Below are 20,471 nucleotides of genomic sequence, written 5' to 3'. Positions count from 1 at the left end.
GCTGCGCTGTTTGCTTTTTCCTTTAGAATGTGTGTGTGTGTGTGTGTGTGTGTGTGTGTGTGTGTGTGTGTGTGTGTACACGGGCACTCAGGAGGGGCACACATAGGGGCTTCTAAAACAGGCAGGTGTTTTTTCCTCCTTAAATGTTTGAGGACTCCCCAGGGGGACTGTCTGGTCCTTTTTTTTTTTTAATTGAAGTGTAGTTGATTTACAATGTGGTAGTAATGTCCGATAATTGGTCCTGTGATTTTCTTTTTTAAATTTTTTTTCCAATTTTTTGGCGGGGGGGAGGTAATTACGTTTATTTATTTATTTTAACAGAGGAACTGGGGAATGAACCCAGGACCTGGTGCCTGCAACATGTGCGCTCTACCACTGAGCTCTACCCTCCCCTGGTCCTGTGGTTTTCTTAATTGCATGGTTTTTAACTATGGAATTCAATTCCTTATGTAGATTTAGGGCCATTTGTGTTATCTCTTTCTTCATAAGTGAGTTGTAGCAGTTTGTGTCTTTCAGGGAATTGGTCCGTTGCAGACGTGGCCATGGGGTCTCTAGCCTGCTTCACTGTCCTCAGCTTGTGCAGGGTCCCATATGTCACTTCTGATGCTTTCTTGGCCAGTCTGATTAGAGGTTTATTAATACTATTGATCTTTTCAAAGAAATGCCTGGACTTTTATTTTTTCTGCTGGTTTTTGAGTTTTCTATTTCATTGATTTCTGTTCTTTATTATTTCCTTCCTTCTGCTTTGGGTTTAGTTTTCTTTTTCTAGTTTCTTAAAGGTGGAGACTTAGATGATTGATTTGAGACCTTCTTTTCTAGTATGATAATTCTAATGCATACATTTTCCTCTAGACACTGCTTTAGCTGCATCCCATGAATTTTGATACATTTTTATTTTTATTCAGTTCAAAATGTTTTCTGATTTCCTTTAAGAGATCTTTTTGGTGTAATGGCTGATTTAGAAATGCATTTCTCTATTATTACTATTTTTGTTCTGATACAGTAAGAGAACATATTTTGTATGACTTCAGTTATATTTTTAAAAATTTCAAACTTCTGTTAAAGTTTGTTTAGTTGCCCACAATATAGTTTATCTTGGTGAATGTTCCATGTGCACTTGGTCTAGAAAACTGCAGACCAGTCTCCTTCATGAACATAGGTGAAAAAAACATCCTCAACCAAACATTAGCAAACAAATCCAGAAGCACACGGAAAGAGTGATACATCAAGATAAGTGGAGCTTTTCCTGGGGATAGAAGGCTGAGTCAGCATCTGAAAGTCAGTGCAATTCATCACATCAACACACTAACGGAAGAACCACCAGCTTACTTTGAATGAGGAAGCTAAGAGAACACAGAAGCAAACCACAGACTGGGAGGAGGTGTTTGCCACTCACAGATCTCAGGGAGGACCTGTATCAAGAACGTGTAAGAAACACTCAAAACTCAACAAAACAAAACCCCCTGTTTGCAAAGTGGGCAAAAGTCTTGGACAGAGACTTCACCAAAGGAGGTATGTGGGTGTAGGGCAGAGAAGCGCACCAGTAGATTCTTCGCATTATTAGGGAAATGCCATTGAACACCATACAGGGACCACTGCACGCATATTAGAATTACTTTAATAATAATTTAAAACTTCTAATAACAGTGTGAGGGCAACGGGGAGCAGTCAGAACTCACACTGCTGGTGGGGATGTAAGAAGACACACCTTTGGAAAAGTCTGGAAGCTTCTTATAAAGTTAGACATACACCTACTATGCAATCCAGCAGGTTCCTCCTAAGCATCTACCCAAGGGACGTGAAAACTTAGGTTCACACCAAAGCCTGAAGGTGAATGTTTACAGCAGTTTCATTCATAATTGCCCCAAACTGGAAACAACAGCATGTCCGTGGGTTGAGGAGTCAAAAGTGTGGTTCACCCGTGCGGTGGAATACTAGTCAGCCGTTAAGACGAACACGGATGCCTCTCACACTGACGGAAGCCAGACCCCAAATGCTACACACTGAAGGATTCCACTTCTGTGATATGACTGTAAAAAGGGAACACCATAGTGACAGAGAACAGGTTAGTGGTGGCTAGGGCCCGGGATGGGAGGGTTTGGCTTCAAAGAGTCAGCCCCAGGTTTGGGGAGGGGAGTGTTCTGTGCCTTGTTTGTGGTGGTGGTAACATAGCTGTATCATTTCTCAAAACTTGGCTGTACGCCCCCAAAGTGTGGTTTTTATTGTATGTACATTTTTAAAGTTTTAATTTTAAAAAGTAGTTGATTTTTAAAAGTGGGGCAAAGACCAGCAACGAGCTATTACTTTGAAGGGAAAGATGAGACTCTTTGCTGGTGGGACCAGAAGCCGCATGGCGGAGGGAGGGGGGGGCTTTCCGCGTGACAGGGGTGCAGACGGTGGACTCCAGCGGAGGGGCGCGGGGCTGGGCGCGCCGGGCCCACGGACCGGCTGCGGAGGACGCGCAGCGCAGGCGTGGGACACGCGGGGCGCCACGGAGGGAGGCCCTGCCGGTGGGGCCTGTGGTCTGGACGCCGGTTACAAAAGGAGGCAACCCCCAAAGCCCTGGGGGTGGGGCGGAGGTCCGGAAACTTCGGAGCAGGCAAAAAGAAAGACGGAAGGCACTGTCGAGAGAAAGAACGGAGACAAGAACAAGGGCGACCCGCCGCGCGGCCTTGGGCGGGAGGAGGGCGCCGGGCACGGGGCCGGGGCGGTGTCAGGGCTGCCCGGGGAAGGCGCTCCCCGCCAGCGCGCAGCTTCGCGTCTCCGCCAGGCGGCCCTCCCTGGGACTCACAGGCCCGGACCCCAACACGGAGCGTCCAGCGGGTAGCGAGACCCACGTGCCCAGACAGGCCTTGGCAAGGACGGAGCCCGGCACGGCGTGAGAGCCCGGAGCCCCGCGGGCGCCCCACAGGCAGGCTGAGCCCCGCGGAAGAAGTGCTGGGCCGCCGCGCGCGCCCCGCCCCTTTCTCCTCCTCCCCACCCTCCCCCAGAGGCTCCTCCTGGGACCCGCCCCCGCATCAGCCAGACCCCGCCTCCTCCAGCCACGTCCAATCAGCAGCCCGCCTCCGCCACGGTGCCCTGCTCTCCGCGGCTCCTCCCACGCCTGAACTTCCCGAAGGACGGCCGAGCGGCCCAATGAGCTCCCGGGAAGCCCGGAGCGGGCCTCCGGGGGGCCAATCCGGAAGCGGCGTCGGAAGGAAAGGCGGGCCTCCGTGACGGAAGGGGAGGAGGTGCTAGGCTGTTTTCTGGTTGCTAGCTGCCGCCGCTCCCCTAGCCGCCCGGACGCTTCATTGTCACCGAGCCTCGGAGTCAGCTCCGGGGCCGGGGGCGCAAGGTCGCTGCCCGAGGCCTCGGCCCCGCGCGATCCAGCTTGAAGGGCCCCGCGCACCCCTCGCCGTTCGGTCCCGCAGGCCCTGCGTCCCAGGCCCGACCCGTGCAGGTGAGCGGGTCCCTGCGCAGGTGGCGTGGCCCGTGCAGGTGAGGGGGCTGCTGGGCCCGCTCAGGGACGGGCATGACGGGCTGCGCAGGTGAGATGAGGCGTGTAGGTGAGTGGGGCCTCGTGCTGGTGAGGGGGTCCCTGCTCAGGTGAGGTGGTCCCCGGCCCTCCCACGTGGGGAGGTCAGCGCAGGTGTGGATGCTTGGCACTCGCACAGTGAGGGGCTTTACGCTGATAACGGAGGTCCCTGCACAGGTGAGGGTGTCCGGGGTCTGCTCAGATGAGGGAGAAGGTGTAGGTGCCCCCCGCACAGGGCCGGGGAGCTTCTCATGCCTTCCCCAGAGAATGGTGTGGATTCTAGTCAGCAGTCTCATCTCACCACCTTGAAACAAACCCCAGGGAGATGGGCAGCTTCCAGACAGAGACGCTGCGCGGGGCCCTGAGTTAGCCCATCCTGGGGGGCCCGGGCAGCAGCTCCGGACACCCACCTTCAGGTCCTGGAGGGACACCTCTGCATACAAGGTGAGGTCCGGCCTGGAGGCTTCCATGGAGAGGTTGTGTTTGCCGTCCCAGAGCCCCGCACACTCCTCGCATGGGCCAGCCTGGGTCCAGCTGGACGTGGCTGGACCCTCTCCTGAGGAGAGGAGGGGGTTAAATTCCACCCACACGACCAGAAACGCATAGCTGAGGACACCGGCCTGGTGAGTGACAGGGACAGCCTCTGCCCTCACTCTAGAGAGTGGGGGCTCTGTGGGTGTCGGGGCTGAAGGAGACTGCAGCCCTGAGCTCAGGTGACGATGGTGTGTGCCCGCTGGCCCAGCAGAGCCCTCAGTGGCACGGAGGGCTGTGCTCATTCCTCTCTGGTCACTCCTGGTGCCGGTGCATCCACTCCTGTTCCTTGAGCACCAGCCGCGTGCCACTGCCGGGCTGCATGGTCCCTGTCCTCGTGGGGTTGACATTCAGACGGTGCACACACCAACCTGTGTGGGCAGGTGGCCAGGTGAAGAAAAATGAAGCGGGATGAGGGCGTGAAGAGTAACAGGGACAGGCAGCCCTCTGAGTGAAGGGGACATCCTGGGAAGGGTCCCAAGCAGATCAAGGGGGGAGCCAAGCGAGGAGGTCGCAGAGACCAGGGTCAGGTCCGAGTGGTGTGAGGCACGTGGGCTTTACCTGGGAGCCCTCGGAGGGTGTCCAGCGGGTGCGCAGCCCGCCCTGAGACCCGGTTCAGAGGTCAGCTCTGGGTGCCGCGTGGGGAGGGGCTGGTCCGGCTGGGGAGGGCCGGAGCGGGGGCGGCTGTGGTTGTCCAGGTTTGAGGAGGTGCTGGGGGCTTGTGGAGGGGAGGGACCGACGGTAGGGGACACTGGCCTGGTTGCTGAGGGGAAGGTGTTGGGATGAGAGCTGGGTCTTTGGCTTGGGATCCCGGCTGGGGAGGGGCAGCTGGAGGTAGCAGGCAGGAGTCTGGGTCTGAGGTGTGGAGAGCTCCGAGGTCATCTCAGCTGGGAGTGAGGAGACACAGGGGGCGGGAGGTATGCCCTTGGGAACCGTTGGCCCATGGATGGTGTTTGAAGCTGGAGGCGGTGCCCCAGGGTGGAGCGGTCGGTTGGGCCAGCGAGGGGCCCTGGGAAGGCAGCCGCTCTAGGCGGGGAGGAGGGGAGCCCTGACATGAGAGCTGATGCTCCTACCAGAAGGCTTTGGATGTTCCGGGAGTCCTGAGGGATTGGAGGGGGCTCTGTAGCCAGATAAGTTTGGGGGCCAAATCCCAGTTAGAATGTCGCCTGCTGGGGCTCACCACGTGCCAGCCCCACGGCCGTCTTGTCTGAGCCTCGTGATAACCCGTGAGGAGGCACCTTCTTTGGGGGGCAGGGGTGGATATTAGGTTTATTTATTTATTTGTTTATTTTTGGAGGGGGCACTGGGATTGAACCCAGGGCCCTGTGCACGCTAAGCACTCGCTCTGCCGCTTGAGCTACACCCCCGCCATGGAGGCACCTTCTTAAATGCCCATTCTGCAGATGCAGAGCGCGAGGCTCGGGCTGGCGTGGTGCCTGTCACAGGGGCGGGGGCTCACACCCACGACTGCAGCGCAGGGCAGCCTCCCAGGCTGGGGGGGTTTTCTGGAGCCCAGGAGGCCCTCCTCTTGCGGCTTACGCTCAGGGTCCCAACAAGGAGACGGCCACCCAGCGAGCAGGGTGGAGAGCTTGGTGGCCGCAGACCCAGGTGCCCCGAGCCCCTGAGGCCCAGTTGGAGGTGGTGTGTGCAGGGCCCGGTTCCTCAGAGGGCATCTCTTTACTCCCCTTCTCCTCTCAGGGCTTGCCTGGCCACATGAAAGGCCCCAGGGCCATCGGCAGCCCTGCGGGCAGCCCTGGAAGTGTGGACCTGTGTCTGGCGGGCCTCCCTCCGCCCGTGTCCCGGCGCCCCAGCAGCGCCTCTGCCGCCAAGCCCATCACCCGCTCCGTCTCCATGGCCACGGGTGGCGCGCCCGGGAGGAAGGCACCGGTGAGTGTGAGAGCCCTGATCTGACAGCCACGCCTGGAGCAGTGTTAGCGTCTGGTCCTCGGGCGTCCAGGGCCCCTGCCCCAGGGTGGCGTCTGCCCACTGGGTGGGCTCCACACCTCAGCCAGCGTCCTCTCATCCACCATCCGTCCACTCCGGGGCTGTCCTAGGGCAGGAAGGACTCGGCTTGTGGACCAGGGAGCTGACTCAGAGAGGTCGAGGATGGGTCGGCTGGCCCCAGGCAGAGCCCTCTGTCCCTTGTGCTCCAGCAGCACCTGGATTTGTCGGAGCCCTCCGCAAATGGGCTGGCGTGGGGGGATGGAGACGAGCCCCAGGGCAGGCGGGCAGCCGGGAGCGGGCAGCCAGGCTTGCTGGTTAGAAGGGGACCAGGGGCCCATCAGCCTTTGCCGTGGCACCCGGGCAGGCCTCACGCATCTCCTCTAGGACCCTCCATCTGCCTGGGGTGAGGGGCTCCCACTTCATGCCAGAGAGGCCAAGGCCACACCCAAGACCCCCACGCTGCTACCTCTGCCCACCTGCCACCAGCTGAGTGAACTGGTGGGTGACTGAAACCTTTGCCACGTGGTTGGTGGCCTCCCCTCTTTTTGCAGGAGGCCCCAGGGCCCAGAGGCTCCCAGGCTGCCAACAACCTTCGCAGATCTAACAGCACCACGCAGGTCAACCAGTCACAAGCCGACCATGCGTGGACCGGCCCCCGCAGGTAGCCTCCTGTCCCCTCAGGGGACCGCGGCCTGCTCCTCTCCTGCCTGGTCAGCCCTTCCCGCAGCCTCACCAGCAGGAGCACGGGGCCAGCCCTGGGCAGGGCGGGTGGGGTGAGTCTGTGTGCAGAGATGCGGCCCTGAGGCTGGTGTCCCCTGCCCGCTCCTCTCCCTTTGTCCGTGCTGTGCCTTGTGGGAGTCTTGGTGGCCGCAGGATGGGGTGTGACGCCTGATCCAGGCGTGGTTGTCAGATCAGGGCTGAGAAACGACGCTTTATGTTGTGGGCTTGGCGCAGAAGTCCCCGCTGGGGAGCCGGCCCCTCCTGTCCCCTCATAAGACACCCCCTCCAGTCTGGGTCCCTGGAGCCAGGCTCCTGGGCTGAGGGACGGTCCCTGCTTGTGCCCTCTCCCGACACAGGCCGACGGAGCCCCCGGACTCCCTGTTGCTCTCTGAGGGCAGCCCCAGTGAGAGAAAGAGGCCGGCCGGTCCAAGCAGAACTTCTAGTGAGAAGGGAGCCACATGGAACATCCTGGTGAGGCCGGCGGCTGAGCGGAGCAGATGGGATGTTGGGTGGCTGGTGTCTGTGGGGAGTGACCCCCATTCTGTCTTTGTTCTCACTGTTCCTCTGGGGGTGGGGACTGGCAGGAGGGGGGCGCCAGTGTTGGCCAGCTTTGACCACAGGGCTGGACGTGAGGGGGAGCAAAGAACGCCCCTGTCCCGGGGCTGCCTCACCGCCCCCTGTGCGTGGGAGTGACCGGGGTCAGGGGCGTGTGCGGTGGGGTCACAGGCTGTGTGCACTGACAGGACGACCGGCCCATGGCCTTCAGCTCACCGCCCGATGCCCCGAGTCCCAGTGCCCTCGACGTGCCAGCGTGCCCACGGAGGAGAGAGTGCACGGTGCCCCTGGCGCCCACCTTCACTGCCAACAATAGGTGCGGCAGCTACAGGGGCCACACGGCCCCACCCACCCGGAGCTCCCGGGGCAGCCGCTTTGTCTTGTTCATGGCTGGACCGGGTGCTTTGGAATGAGTGAGTGTGGGAATGAACGGTCGGCCTTCCCTACCTGAGGGCCGAGGGAAGAGGCTGCAACATGGTGTTTTGTACCCAGCACTCCCCCCAGGACCCGAGATGCCCAGCTTCACTCTTGAAGAGGTCAGGCCTGGACGAGGCTCACTCCGGGCCCCGGGAGACCTTAAGGTTCAGCCTCAGTCTGTCTGGAGGGGAGGATGGAGCTGCCTCGGGGGCACCTGCTCACTGCCCAGAACTGGTCAGCATCCTGGCTGTGCTGGTCACTTCTCAGCCATGCCACTCACAGCGAGACAGCAGCGGGGGCTGGAGAGGGAGGGCCGGGCAGGCTGGGACCTCAGCCATCGGGGCTGGTGGCCAGGAATGGTCAGATGGGGGCGTCTGGAGAAGCCCAGAGAGAAAGAGCTGAGGGCAGCACCCCCACCTGCAGGAAAGCCCGGCCCCCTGGCTCTCGGCCTCAGCCGGGACCCACGCGCGACCCGCACACGGGCGGAGGGGCTGAGACACGTTTGCCTCAGTACAAGAAAGAATTTCCCAACCTTTAGAGCCATTTATCAAAGGAATGTCTTTTGAGAGGCCTTCACCAGCGCCGGTGCAGGAAGGATTCTTGGTTTCAACGTGAGAATTAGAATTAAGGCTTAACTCTAATTCCCGTCACAGTGACATGTGCATACAGCTAGAAAGTTGAACAGTGGCACTGACTTCAGGAGGAAAACAGCCCGCCCGCGCGCCCCTCCCCGCCCCAAGCCCTGCTCCCCAGAAGCAGCCACGTGCAGGCTGTTCGTTCTCGTATTTTCTAGAAAACCTTTCTCAAGACATGCCAGGGCGGCTCCTTGTCGACTGGTTTTCAGTCTCGGGCGTGACCCACATGGAAGGTGGGCTCACTGTCCACCGCCCTGCTTCCACCTTGCGCCCCATCGCGCCCTCCGTCCCGCCCTCGCGGTCCTGTTCTCTGTTTAGCCTCATTTCCGTCACATTCTGTTTGCTGATCTTTCTCTTGTGGATCTTTCCCCGAGTGTTCCCAGAGTTCAAGGCCCTGAGACTTGCCGGGAAGCCTGTTCCAGGCAGCTTCACTTCGGGGTGGTTGTGCAGGGGCCAGGCTGCTGTGCTGGGGGTCAGCATCTGGGCCTTTTCTCGGGGCTGCCCAGCCTCTCCGGGGAGTGGTCCTCTCATCTCCGACGCTGGGGTTTGCGTCCTGGCCGCCAGTGCTGCAGGCCGGCTGGGGAGGGGTGGGGCTGCCCTGGCTCGGGGCATAGACTGCTTCACCGGAGACCCAGCCTCGTCCTCTGCAGGGCTGAGGCGGCGAGGGGGCTGGCGTCTGATGCTCGGGGCAAGCAGGGGGGTCCAGGCGTGGGCTTCCTTGGAGAGCCGGTGCCTCTGCTCCCTGCCCCTCCCTGGGTTCTGGGGTGCAGACCAGCTGCCTGCAGCACCTGGGGCTCCGCTCCCTCACTTTGCGCGTCCCTCACCACTGGCCCTTCTGTTCCTCCACCTCTAACGCTTCGTGGACATCTCTCTGCCGCTGTCTCCTCTCGTCTTTGTGTGATTACGCTGTCTTTACTCCTTCCAGTGGCTCTGAGAAAGCACAGTGCCTGTGCCACCCGCCCCGTGTGGCTGTGTGGCCAGCATGGACAGGCCCTCTCTCCGCCGACCCGTCTGTGGCCGTTCCCCCATCACAGGCGTGTCCGATGTCGAGGGTCGCGGTGGTTTTCACCGCTCACACCTCAGGTTCTGCTCAGTGGAACAGCCCTGCTGGAGCTGTCCTGGGTCCCAAGAAGGGCCCACGGCTGGGTGCGGTGGCTGTGGACGGGGCCCCACAGGGACGCTGGGACGACACCAAGTGAGCACAGGCCCTGAGCACGAGACGCAGGGTCCGCCTCCTTCCCAGAGCTGGACGCCGCCTCCCATCTGTTCCCGCAGGAGCAGCAAGGGAGCCGTGGGCAACTGCGTGACCACCATGGTGCACAACCACTATCCCCCCTCGGAGAAGGCGCCGCCGCCCCCCAAGAGCTCCAACCACACGGCTCCCTCCCTCAAGTAAGGGCCTCGCTCCAGTCTCACCGCGGGCCCGGGACCTGGGCGCACCCGGCCTGGGGCCCGCTGAGGAAGCCACAGCCCCCCAACCCCCGGCTCGGGTCCCCAGCCGAGTCCGAAGCTGCGGGGGTCTTGGGTGGGGCTTGGCTGAGCAGAGCAAAGCATCCTCTGGTACCTCGCCCCCTGTCACCCTCAGGGCACTCTCAGAGTCAGGGGTGGCGCACCCGCGTGTCTTGAGTCACCATCCATTCTGGGATCTTGTGGCTTTTGAGACCTTTTTGCTGTTTTAAACATAGAGCCTTTTAACCTGGGTGCCACCAGATGGGCCCCAGGGGGAGAGGGTGGCCCCAAGAGATGAACAGCAAATCAGAGCAGGAGCAGGACCTTGCCTGCTGCTGGCATCCAGCGGGCACCTCCTCCCAGGCCCGGGACATAGCCGCGGGTGGAGCTGTCCCCAGGGTTGAGGTCCGTGAGCCGTTCTCTGCCCCTCCGGTCAGCAATATCGTCAAGGCCACCACGGGCGAGGGCGAGAGCTGCAGCTTCGGGAAGGCGCAGAAGAACGTGGCCCGCAGCAACCACGCGGTCCAGAGCAACTCGGGAGGTGCCGCGGGCCAGCTCAGACGGAAGGAGGTGACTGAGGAGGAGGCCGAGAGGTGACCGCCCGGGGCTGGGGCCGGGAGGGGGCCGGAGGCGCCGGGGAGAGATGTCAAGGAGGCAGATCTGCAGAATCAGGAAGGAGAGCGCTGGCTGCCTGGGGCTGGGGCGGCGCAGGAGGGGGTCTTCGAGGGGTGATGGAGCCGTCCCAGCACCGGACCCTGGGGATGGTCACACAGCTCTTTAAGTTTACTGCAAATCACTGAGTCGTGTACTCAAAATGGGTGAATTTTGTAAGTATGTAAATTATATCTCAGTAAAACTCCTGGTAGAAAGAAAACTAAAACGCTCAGAAGCAAGTGGGAGGGCGGCCCCTGGACCTTGGCCCCGGGGGCCGCGGAGGGCAGGCCTGGCGGAGCCTCCTCCTGCAGCTGGAGACCACATACCCAGGCCGGAACCACCCAGCCATCAGAGGCTGCGCTTGGAGAGCCTCACCTGGCTGGGCTGTCACCACTGCTGTCCCCGTGGAGCTTGGGACAGGCCCTGGAAGTGGGCGAGCAGGGTGAGGTGGTGGACGGGCCTCTGCACGCGTGTCCCACGGCCGGTGACCGTTCACATCCTGGACGGTCCGTTAGCATCTTTGCCAAGTGAATCGACAGGGCATCCCGGGAGCCAGGACGGAGGCTTTGGGTTTAGCCCACGTTACTGAGTGCACTTTGTGCACAGGGCGCGCCCCCTTTAGGACACAGGTCTGTGAGCTTGGCACGTGTGCAGCCGGGTCTGCAAAAAGAGCGTCTCATCCCCCCGGGGTTCCCTGCACGCCTCTCAGCCAGGCCCTGCCAGGTGATCCTGGCCACGCCAGCCTGTCCCTGCAGCTTGCCTTCCCCCACGGGCCGACTGCAGCCCTGGCTGTGTCTCCAGTTTGTTGCCGCTGGTCCGTGAGTGGCGTCCCATCGGGCGCACACTTGCTCCCCACAGCCGGGTGGTGGGCCTTCGGGTCTCTCCGCTTTCTGGCGATTGTGAGTGGAGTCTATGTGGATAGGCGTTTCCTTTTCCCCGGGACGTCAGCACCTGAGGACGGGCTCTGTGCACGGCGTCCCTGCCCGGCCAGCCTTCGGGGACTCGGGAGGGGAGGCCACCACTCAGCCGCCTCGGTCCTGAGCCCCGCTCTCCGGCAGGTTTATCCACCAGGTGAACCAGGCCGCCGCCACCATCCAGCGCTGGTACCGGCACCAAGTGCAGCGGCGCCGAGCAGGGGCGGCCAGCGTGCAGTGCCTGCTGGAGTCAAAGCAAGCGGTGAGTGTGGGTGTGTGGGTGGGGGGCCCGGCCGTATGCAGACCGGTGGGATGGACCTAGAATTTCCTGGGGGCCCACCCCATCTGGGGGCCCAGCTTCCTCCCTCCCCAGTTGCTCGTTGGCAGTGCCTGGGTGCTGGGTTGCACCCACTGAAAGTGGGGGCGGGTTTCTGGCTGCACTACCAAGCTGCGTCCCATCTGCGGGATCCACTGGGCGCCTGGGAGGGGGGCTTGTTTTCTGTGGGGCAGAGAAATGGCAGGTTGGGGGCCTTGTGGGGCAACCTGCTGTCTGCACTATGGCTTGGTCTCTGCAGCAGCAGCGGCAGCGGCTGGGAGAGGGGACCCTCCTGGAGCAGCATCAGCAGAAGGAGGCAGCCAGGAGAAGGGCCCGGGAGGAGAAGGCACGCCAGGCCCGGAGGGCGGCCATTCAGGTGCCCGGGCGACCTGAGCCGTGTGGGGAGCCCGGTGTCCAGGCAGGAGGACCCTGTGTGCCGAGAGCACCACTGGGGGCCCCACTACCCCTTTCCCCGAGCTCCTGGACGTGGGGCCTCGGGCAGCGAGGCTCGGGGAGGATGAGGGGCCGCCCTCTGCCCGCTCCCCCCCGGGCAGGGCTGCTCACAGGCGCTCCCTGCGGCAGGAGCTGCAGCAGAAGCGAGCGCAGAAGTCAGGCAACACTGACCTCGGGCTGCTGAAGGGGACCAGGGAGACAGGGAAGCCCCAGCCCACCCAGGAGCTGCCCCTGAGCCCGGGGAGCGCTGCCCAGGAGACCCGCAAGGCCAGTAATGCCGGTGAGCGTGGCTGAGAGCCCGGAGGCTGCCCTGCCACCCACCCACCGCTGCCTCTGGCTGTGTGTGGACATCCCGGTGTCAACACCCCCCAGTGTGGACACTCCGGGTATGGTGACCCCTGGGTGCGGCCATCCCCGAAGGCAGACACCCTTGTGCCCGACCCCCACACCCCCCTCCCCCAGGGAGGCCTGTGGCCGAGGAGGAGGTGCGGGCTCTGCTGACGTCCCCTGGCTCCTGTGCCACTGCCCATTGACGGCGTCCACCCTGGAGGAGGGGCCTCGCTCTCAGCAACCCCCAGGCCCTGCTCCTCTGCTCCAGCCCCGCTTGCTCTGGAGCTGGACATGGGGGCCCTACAGAGCACTGCACCAGCTCCCTGACCTCTCACCCAAGAAGGTCAGGGCTCCCCAGGCAGCCCCTGCTCCATGAGGTCCACTGTGGCGCGCACCATCCCGGGCCCTGCCTCCGCCCCTCCCCGTGCCCGGCCTCTTGCAGGGGCTCCTCCACAGTCGTTGCCCCAGGTGGCCGACGCTGTGTTCCCTCGTGCAGGGGCTGGCTTGCGCGCTGCAGGCCCGGAGGACCCCCGCCAGCCTGCCCCCGACACGGCCCTGGAGCCCCAGCAGTTTCCAGAGGACAAGCCTCAGGTCTCAGCACGGCCCTCCCTGCCCTCCCCGCCCAGCTCTGGGGCATGTCCAGGCCGGGGTGGCCTGCGCCTGCCCTTTCGTGCCCTGCCGTGGCCACAGGGACGCTCACCAAGACAGGTCTTGTCGCTCCCGTGCAGGGCTGGGGTCTCACAGTTGCCCTGGAATCCCACTGGGTGTTCTTGGATGCAGGGTTGGGCTCCACACAGAAGCACAGAGGTTAGATGGCAGCCATGGCGTCTAGCCCGAGGGCCAAGGGTCCCGGGCCCAGGCCGTCCCACCTGGTGCCCCTTCTTGTCTCCCTGGAGGCGGGTGAGCAGGCAGGCAGGCGCCCGAGCAGAAGGATCGGGGCCCCTGCCTCCCCACTGTTCGCTGATGGTCTCTGCCTCTTATGGCCTCACCGGCTTCAGCCTCCCATCCGTCTGCTGCAGGACGCCAGCTCCCAGGACACGGCAGCTGGTGAGATCCTGGAGGTGGTGGCCCCCACTGAGGGCAGGGCCAAGTCCAGGGCAACTCTGGACGATCTGCTGGACACGCTGAAGTTGCTGGAGCAGGAGCCAGAGCCGCTGCCCCGCCCTAGGGCCTATCTCAAGGACAAATATGCCTGGACTGACGAGGTGACCGTGGGCCCTGGCACCATCCATGCAGGTCACAGGCTTGCTATGGGGACCTGGGAAGCCCCCGGGGGTCCTCCCTGCTTGAGTCAGGACCCCACGAGGGCCAGATGGGACCTTGTTGAACTACCTACTCATCCGAGGGCTCACGAAGGTTAGGACCCTCAGAGTAACCTGGGGGTGGTAGTGGGCACCATGTCTCTGCCAGCAGTGGTCCCCGGTCAGTCCCTTGCAAGGGTCTGGGCAGTCTGAGAGGCCCTCCCCCTGACCAGTCTCCGGTGGGCCCTGGAAGGCCGGCCTGGAGTCCGCCGCTGCCCCCACAGCCTCCAATGCCACGCCCCACCCCCTGCAGGAGGACTATGCCAGCTCCCTGACGGCCCACAACCTGGAGAGGTTTGGGAGGCTCAGCGTGGCCGCCAGCCCCCCCGAGGATGGGGCCCTGCTCTCGGAGGCCAAGCTGCGCAGCATCCTGCGCTTCCTGGATGAGACGGAGGAATCTGGGCAGCGCCAGGCAGCCCCAGCCCCCCAGGTGTGGAGAGGCCTCAGGGAGGGAGGCCGGCCACCACTGGGCAATGAGGGCCTGCCTGACGCAGCCGCGTCCCAGGGCCACGTGCCGGAGGAGGGGCTGGGGTGCTCGGGGCCGGCGTCTGAGGCCAGCACGTCGGCGATGCGGCTGCAGCTGGAGGTGGAGGAGAAGAAGCAGGCGATGGTGCTGTTGCAGCGGGCGCTGGTAACGGCCCCTCTGCCCCCCCCCCACCGCCCAAGCGCCCCGCCTGTCCCTGAGCAGCTCCCCCCGCACCCCGCAGGCACAGCAGCGGGACCTGACCGTGCGGCGGGTCAAGGAGACGGAGAAGGAGCTGGGCCGGCAGCTGCGGCAGCAGAGGGAGCATTACGAGGCCACCATACAGCGGCACCTGTCTTTCATTGACCAGGTGGCGCTGCCCGGGGAGCGGGGCTTCAGGGCAGTTGCATCAGGACCTGGGGGTCAGGGAGAGGGGCAGGGCCGGGTTCCAGACCAGAGCGGGCCTCACGGAGACTTCTAAACCCACGGGCCTTCCTCGTGGGCCTCCTCCCACCTTCGTAGAAACGGGCAGCGTCTTCCCCTATGGGGGCCAGGTGTCGCCTGCCCGTCGGGCTGCTCTGGGGCAACCAGCCCCAGCGAGTGCTGCCCTCCCCTCCCCCAGCCCTCCGCCCACCCACAGCTGTGCTCCCAGGCCCAGCATGGCGGGCGGCAGGGGCAGGGGGGCAGAGCACACCCCCCAGTGGGGTCCGGCCACGTGGGGTCACTCAGGACAGGCTGGTCCCCTGGTGGCCGTCAGGAGGCTGCCAGCAGGACACACACCCTGAACTTCCTGGTGTGCTGTCCCGGGGAGGCCGCTGCTGGGGCATTCGGAGCTCCCTCGACAGGGACTGGTGGAGACTTCCAGCCCACCTGTGCTCGGCTGGGCCCTGTCAGGTCCTTTTCCGAGGAGAGCTCTAGGTGTGGGGTCTGTGAGGAGAGGAGGGAGCCCAGAGGAACCAAGTGGCCTCAACACGCCGCCTCGCAGTCATAGATGTTTCCAAACTGGGGGTCTGCCTGGACCCCTCGGTGAGACTGGGTGCCACCTGGGGACTTCGCCGAGACCTTTTGTCAGGCAACAAGGGCAGGCCCTTCTCACAGGCTGGATGACGGGGTCAACAGGTTGACCCCCACCCCTGGAGGCTCCTGGCATGGCCACAGTTGGGGGCTTGTAGCCAAGGTGCCCACTCTGCCCGGGCTCTGCTGACACCAGCCAGCCCTCAGGAAGGGGTCGAGCCCTTTGTCCACATGCACACCTTTTTGGACCCAGGGTCCTCTACAGACCTGGGAGGGGGCAGGATTTGGTGTGCTGGCCTCCCAGGCGAGGAGAGGTAGTGTTTCCTGACCTCACCTCCACCCCTGGTCGCAGCTGATCGAGGACAAGAAGGCCTTGGGTGAGAAGTGCGAGGCCCTGGTGGCCGAGCTGAAGCAGGGGGACCAGAGGCGCAAGGACAGAGAGGCCCAGATGCAGGAGCAGCACGAGCTGGTGAGCCCCCTGCTCTCCTGCCTGCTGACCCCAGACCCGGTGTGCCTGCACGGGGAAGCCTGGGCCTGCACCCCACGGCCGGAGCCATCCCGCGGGCCAGCGGGGAGGGGCCAGCCCGGCACCATGCTCTGTCCCCTCCTTCCACTGGAGCTGCTTCCTGCCACCCCACGGGTGCCAGACCCCGGGGCAGGGCCAAGGGGCTTGTGTGACCCCTCTCGTGTCCCTGAAGAGGAGGTGATGGCCCCCGCTCTGGACCCTGGGCAGAGGGACCGGCTTCCGTCAGACAAGTGCTGCAGCCCTGGTGCCTCCTGCTTTGCCCGCGGTCACTGTTGAAAGGCCTCCTGAACGACGGGGGTGACCGAGGGTGGGGGGCTGTCCTTGCATCTTCCCACTTCCCACAGCACCTCTGCTGACTCCTGTGTTCTCGCTGGCAGGAGATCAAGAAGCTCAAAGAACTGATGAGCGCCACCGAGAAGGTCCGCAGGGAGAAGTGGATCAGCGAGAAGACCCGGAAGATCAAAGAGATCACCGTCAAAGGTGAGGGCCTCGCCAGCTGCGTGCACGTGAAGGGGCTTCCCGGGAAGCACTGAGACCCAGGGGTGCAGCCCGGCCGGGGAGGCCACCAGGAGCGGGGGAGCTGGGGGCACTCGAGCTTGGCTGTAGACCAGCAGCAAGGGCCCCGTCTAGGTGAGGGGCCTCGCGGGCCCTTGGACGGGCTCCCCTCCAGCTTCCAAGGGGGCTCGCGGGTGGGGGCTCGCGTTGGGGGCTGCCTGCCTGCTGCATGGTCGCACCTCCCCCATGTAGAGAGCCCTCCGAGGGCCAAAGGGACAACCCCAGCTGTGCTCGTCTATGCCTGGCTCTCCTGCCCCAGTAACCCCCTCTCCCGGGGGAGACCCCACGGCCCAGAGCGCCAAGGGGGGAGCCACGGTGCCCCAGGCAGGGAGATGTGCTGTGGCCCCAGTGGGCTCAGCTGTGCTCCGTGCTGGAGCCCCCCCCGGGGCCCCCTAGCGGCCGAGGTGTCACAGCGGGCAGAGGTCGGGGGTCCCCCCCAGCCCAGGAGGGAGGGGCAGGACCCCGCAGTGGTGGGGGTGGGTCCCTGCAGCACGGTGTCCCCCCAGGCCTGGAGCCCGAGATCCAGAAGCTGATCGCCAGGCACAAGCAGGAGGTGAAGAAGCTCAAGAGCCAGCACGCAGCCGAGTTGCTGCAGGCGGATGAGCGTGCGGCCCAGCGCTACGGGCGCCAGGCCGAGGAGCTCCGCCAGCACCTGGAGCGGGAGAAGGAGGCGCTGGGCCGGCAGGAGTGGGAGCGCGCCCAGCAGCGGTGGGCCCCCCTGCCCCAGGGACACGGGGGTGGGGCGAGGCCAGAGCAGAGCTGGGGTGTGCCTGGACCCCCAGGGCCAAGAGCACCTCCTCCCCATGGCCGCTCTCGGGGGACAGAGAAGACAGGGAGGGGGACAGCGGGACGCAGGGCTGGGCGCGGCAGCCTCCGCAGGGCAGCTGCAGCTGTGCCGGCAGTTCAGCTCCCAGGGACACGCTCTGCCAGCGTGGACCCCGCACCCCTGGGCGTGAGGCCCTCCCTGGGCCCGGCCGCCCCCGAGCCGGTCCTGCTGTCCCTCTGCAGCTTCGAGCAGCACCTGGAGCAGGAGCAGCGGGCCCTGGAGCAGCAGCGGCGGCGGCTCCACAGCGAGGTGGCCGAGGAGAAGGAGCGGCTGGGCCAGCAGGCCGCCAGGTGCCCCTGGGGAGGACCTGGCCCCCGCGCGGCCGACCCGCCACCGTCGCTGCGGACTGACCCGTGCTCTCCTGCAGGCAGCGGGCGGAGCTGGAGGAGCTGAGGCAGCAGCTGGAGGAGAGCAGCTCGGCCGGGGGCCGGGCCCTGCGGGCGGAGTTTGAGAAGCGGAGAGAGGAGCAGGAGCGCAGGCACCTGGTCGGCCCCGCCCCGCCCCCCAGCTCGGCCCGGGGCACCCACACTGGGGGGGAGGGGCCGCCACCGGGGCTGGCCCCCACGTGCCGGGCTGGCAGCCGCTTAGAGCATTGAGCGAGCCTGTGTCTCCACGACTGGGCTGCCCAGCCAGCTCCCCACGGACCCCAACTTGACCACAGGCCCCGTCCAGGCCCCCCCGGCAGACAGGCTCTGGGTGGGGAGTGGCCCACAAGGCCCGCTCTCACACCGTCATCCGTCCCCAGATGGAGCTGAAGGCCCTGAAGGACCAGCTGGAGGTGGAGAAACAGATGTGGGAGGCCAACTCCACCAAGAAGGAGGTGGGAGGCAGGTGTGGCTGGGCTGGGGGGTGGGGGCTTCCCTCCCTCCCCTCCTGCCCAGCGCCCCGGCTTCCAGGCTGCTGTGGCCGCCCAGGGGCGCCTGTGGGTGGGCGGTGTGGTTTTGACCCTGCTTGAATGTGCTGCTTCTGTCCTGCTAGAGGGGAGCAGGGGAGACGAGGGGGCTGGAGCAGGTTCCAGGGGACAGTGGGGTATTTTCCTCATCCTCCCCTTGCCCAGGTAGCTGCTCTCAAAATTGACAGGCTGCCCTGCAGCCAGTGTGAGGGGCACAGGTGGGGTCAGGCCTCTCCTTGTCCCCTCTGGCCTTCCGCGGGGTGGACTGCGCTGGCAGGCTCTCCGACTCTAATGGAAGAGGCTGTGGCGGAGAGGGCACGGTCCCATGCAAGGCATCAGCCTGGCGATGAAGCCTGAGCGGTGGCCTAGCAGCCACCCTGTCCCCGCCCTAGCAGTGCACGGAGGGATCACTGTATCTGTGGGGTCTGTTCCCAGACGTGAGTGTGTTAAACTTGATGGAAGTTTCAAAATTGCCTTCCCACCCTCGGCAGTCAGATGAGGTCCCTTTTATTGTGAGGGTCCGTCTGGCAGCAGACAGTCCTCATCGTGTTGTCCCGGGTCTCTGGGTGGGGGAGAAGCACCAGGCTGTGCTGACAGCTCCTGCTTATGCCGCTGATGACGGGCCCGGCCCCCACCCCTGCGGACAGGTGGGGCCTGGGGCAGGGGCAGGCCGCTCCATCCCCCCTGTTGGGTGTCCTGGGAGCCCACGTGGCCCTCCTGGCCCTTGGCCTCCCTCAGCCTCCCTCCGCCACCCTCAGCCAGCCCACTGAGCCCCCTGCCTCCCCGCCAGGAAGCGTGGCTGCTGAGCCGGGAGCGGGAGCTGAAGGAGGAGGTCCGGAGAGGCCGGGACGAGGAGATCGAGCGGGTCATCCGCCGGCTGGAGGCCGACATGACGCTGGCCAGGGAGGAGAGCGAGCGGGCGGCCGAGAGCCGGTGAGGCCCCGCGTCCCCGGGGGATGGGGGGGGGAGCCAGCCGTGCGCTGCCCCGACCCTGCGCCTCCTGCCGCCAGCATCAAGCGCGTCAGGGACAAGTACGAGGCGGAGCTCTCGGAGCTGGAAAGGTCGGAGCGGAAGCTCCAGGAACGGTGTGCGGAGCTGAAGGGACGCCTCGGGGAGGCCGAGGGGGAGAGCGTGCGTCTGCAGGGCCTGGTGCGGCAGAAGGAGAAGGAGCTGGCAGACGTGAGGGCGGTGAGCCGGTGGGATGGGCAGCCCGGCCCCCGGTTCCCCCACCGCCCGCGCCGCCCCGCACCCTCCCATGACCCCACATCCCCCAGGTGAGCGAGCAGCTGGCCGGCGAGCGCAGCGGCCTGGCCCAGGTCCTTCGCCAGGAGTTCGCTGACCGGCTGGCAGCCTCCGAGGAGGAGAACCGGCAGGTCAGGGCTGAGCTGGCTGAGCTGCGGGCCCGCCAGCGGCTGGAGCTGGAGCAGCTGACGCGGGAGAAGCAGGCGGAGCTGGAGGAGGTGCACGGGAGGTGTGCTGCAGGGCTGGCTGGGTCCTCGGGGAGCGCAGGGGCAGGGAGGCGGGCGGGACCCCGCGGCTCCAAAAAGGACGCTGGGCTGAGGAAGGTGAGCGGGCGGTGTGCCCATCTTGCTGCCTCCTTCCCGCTGGTGCAGAGCTGGGTCCTGCAGCCATGGCTGCTGCTGGCTCCGCTCCATGTTTGAGGCTAGGTCATTCCCTCTGGGTGGTGCTTGGCTGCCGGCCCCAGGAAGAAGCCTGGCCGCCCCGAGTCAGGGCAAGTGCCCCCCCTGTGCGGGTGTTGGGAAAGGAGCCCCCTGGGCTGGGCAGAGCAGGTGCCATGCAGAAAGGAAGGAGGCCCTGTGAGGCCACAGTGAGCAGGTGTGCCCCTCCCCGGGGACCCCAGAGGCCTTCCTAGCCCCTGCCCACCTACCCTCTGTGGGCTCTGAGAGGCAGGCGTGCAGTGAGGGCTTCTCGTCCCCCTCTAAGCAGGGCCCCTTCCCAAGGGGCGTGGACTCACACGGGGCCTGTTGTCAGCTGCTCCAGGTGGCCCTGTGCCCTCAGTCAGCACAGCTGGGACGGGGGGGGCAGGACAGTGGCTCCTCCTGCTCTTCGGGGGGTGGAGGACCCCCACTTGGAGCTGCAGGCTGGTCTGGGGGTCCGGCGGGCGCCGCACAGAAGCCCACCATGTGCCCCCCTGCAGGGTGAAGGTGGCCCTGGCAAAGAAGGAGGAGGCCGTGAACAGCCTCCGGAAGCAGCACGAGGTAGGTCCTCGTGGCTGGCGGCCTGGGGGTGGGCGGGCGGGCGAGCTCGGGCCTGACCCTGATGGCACGTTGCAGGCCGCGATGAAGCGGGCCGACCACCTGGAGGAGCTGCTGGAGCAGCACGGGCGGCCGTTTCCGAGCGCCAAGTGACTGCCAGCATGTGGACAGTGGACATTCTGACAGCAGCAGGCTGAGGGCGCCCCATGGGGAGAGCGTCATAACATAAAGAGGTGTTGTTTTGTA

General features: G+C 64.4%; 1 protein-coding gene across 10 annotated transcripts; it reads left to right on the top strand.

Moving 5' to 3' along the window:
* The first annotated feature begins 3,213 nt into the window (after positions 1–3,213).
* Positions 3,214–20,471, top strand: CEP131 (centrosomal protein 131). Of its 10 annotated transcripts, XM_074343942.1 has the most exons (26): positions 3,215–3,439; positions 5,744–5,932; positions 6,541–6,650; positions 7,066–7,180; positions 7,453–7,580; positions 9,592–9,708; positions 10,203–10,358; positions 11,478–11,595; positions 11,909–12,025; positions 12,232–12,382; positions 12,929–13,023; positions 13,452–13,637; positions 13,987–14,163; positions 14,239–14,364; positions 14,441–14,566; positions 15,563–15,679; positions 16,114–16,216; positions 16,798–16,999; positions 17,300–17,407; positions 17,485–17,602; positions 17,863–17,937; positions 18,800–18,942; positions 19,020–19,197; positions 19,284–19,480; positions 20,168–20,228; positions 20,304–20,471. In XM_074343942.1, the coding sequence occupies exons 2-26, from the start codon at positions 5,759–5,761 to the stop codon at positions 20,376–20,378; spliced, it is 3,273 nt and encodes a 1,090-aa protein (XP_074200043.1). In that variant the 5' UTR covers positions 3,215–3,439; positions 5,744–5,758; the 3' UTR covers positions 20,379–20,471. The 10 variants fall into 10 exon arrangements, 8 of the variants coding, with proteins under 8 accessions (XP_074200046.1, XP_074200043.1, XP_074200042.1 ...); XM_074343941.1 differs by having other exon boundaries at positions 11,912–11,995; positions 13,987–14,364; XM_074343939.1 differs by having other exon boundaries at positions 11,912–12,025; positions 13,987–14,364.

The sequence above is a fragment of the Camelus bactrianus genome, chromosome 16 (assembly GCF_048773025.1).
Source record: "Camelus bactrianus isolate YW-2024 breed Bactrian camel chromosome 16, ASM4877302v1, whole genome shotgun sequence".
Classification (NCBI taxonomy): Eukaryota; Metazoa; Chordata; class Mammalia; order Artiodactyla; family Camelidae; genus Camelus; species Camelus bactrianus.
The sequence above is the reverse complement of the archived record's forward strand: the minus strand, read 5'-3'. Positions and strand labels throughout refer to the sequence as shown.

Coding starts and splice junctions, on each gene's coding strand:
- CEP131 (XM_074343938.1), top strand. CDS start 5,759: ATGAAAGGCCCCAGGGCCATCGGCAGCCCTGCGGGCAGCCCTGGAAGT. Junction 12,383..12,928: donor CCGCAAGGCCAGTAATGCCG/GTGAGCGTGGCT, acceptor TCCCTCGTGCAG/GGGCTGGCTTGCGCGCTGCA. Junction 15,680..16,113: donor TGCAGGAGCAGCACGAGCTG/GTGAGCCCCCTG, acceptor TCTCGCTGGCAG/GAGATCAAGAAGCTCAAAGA.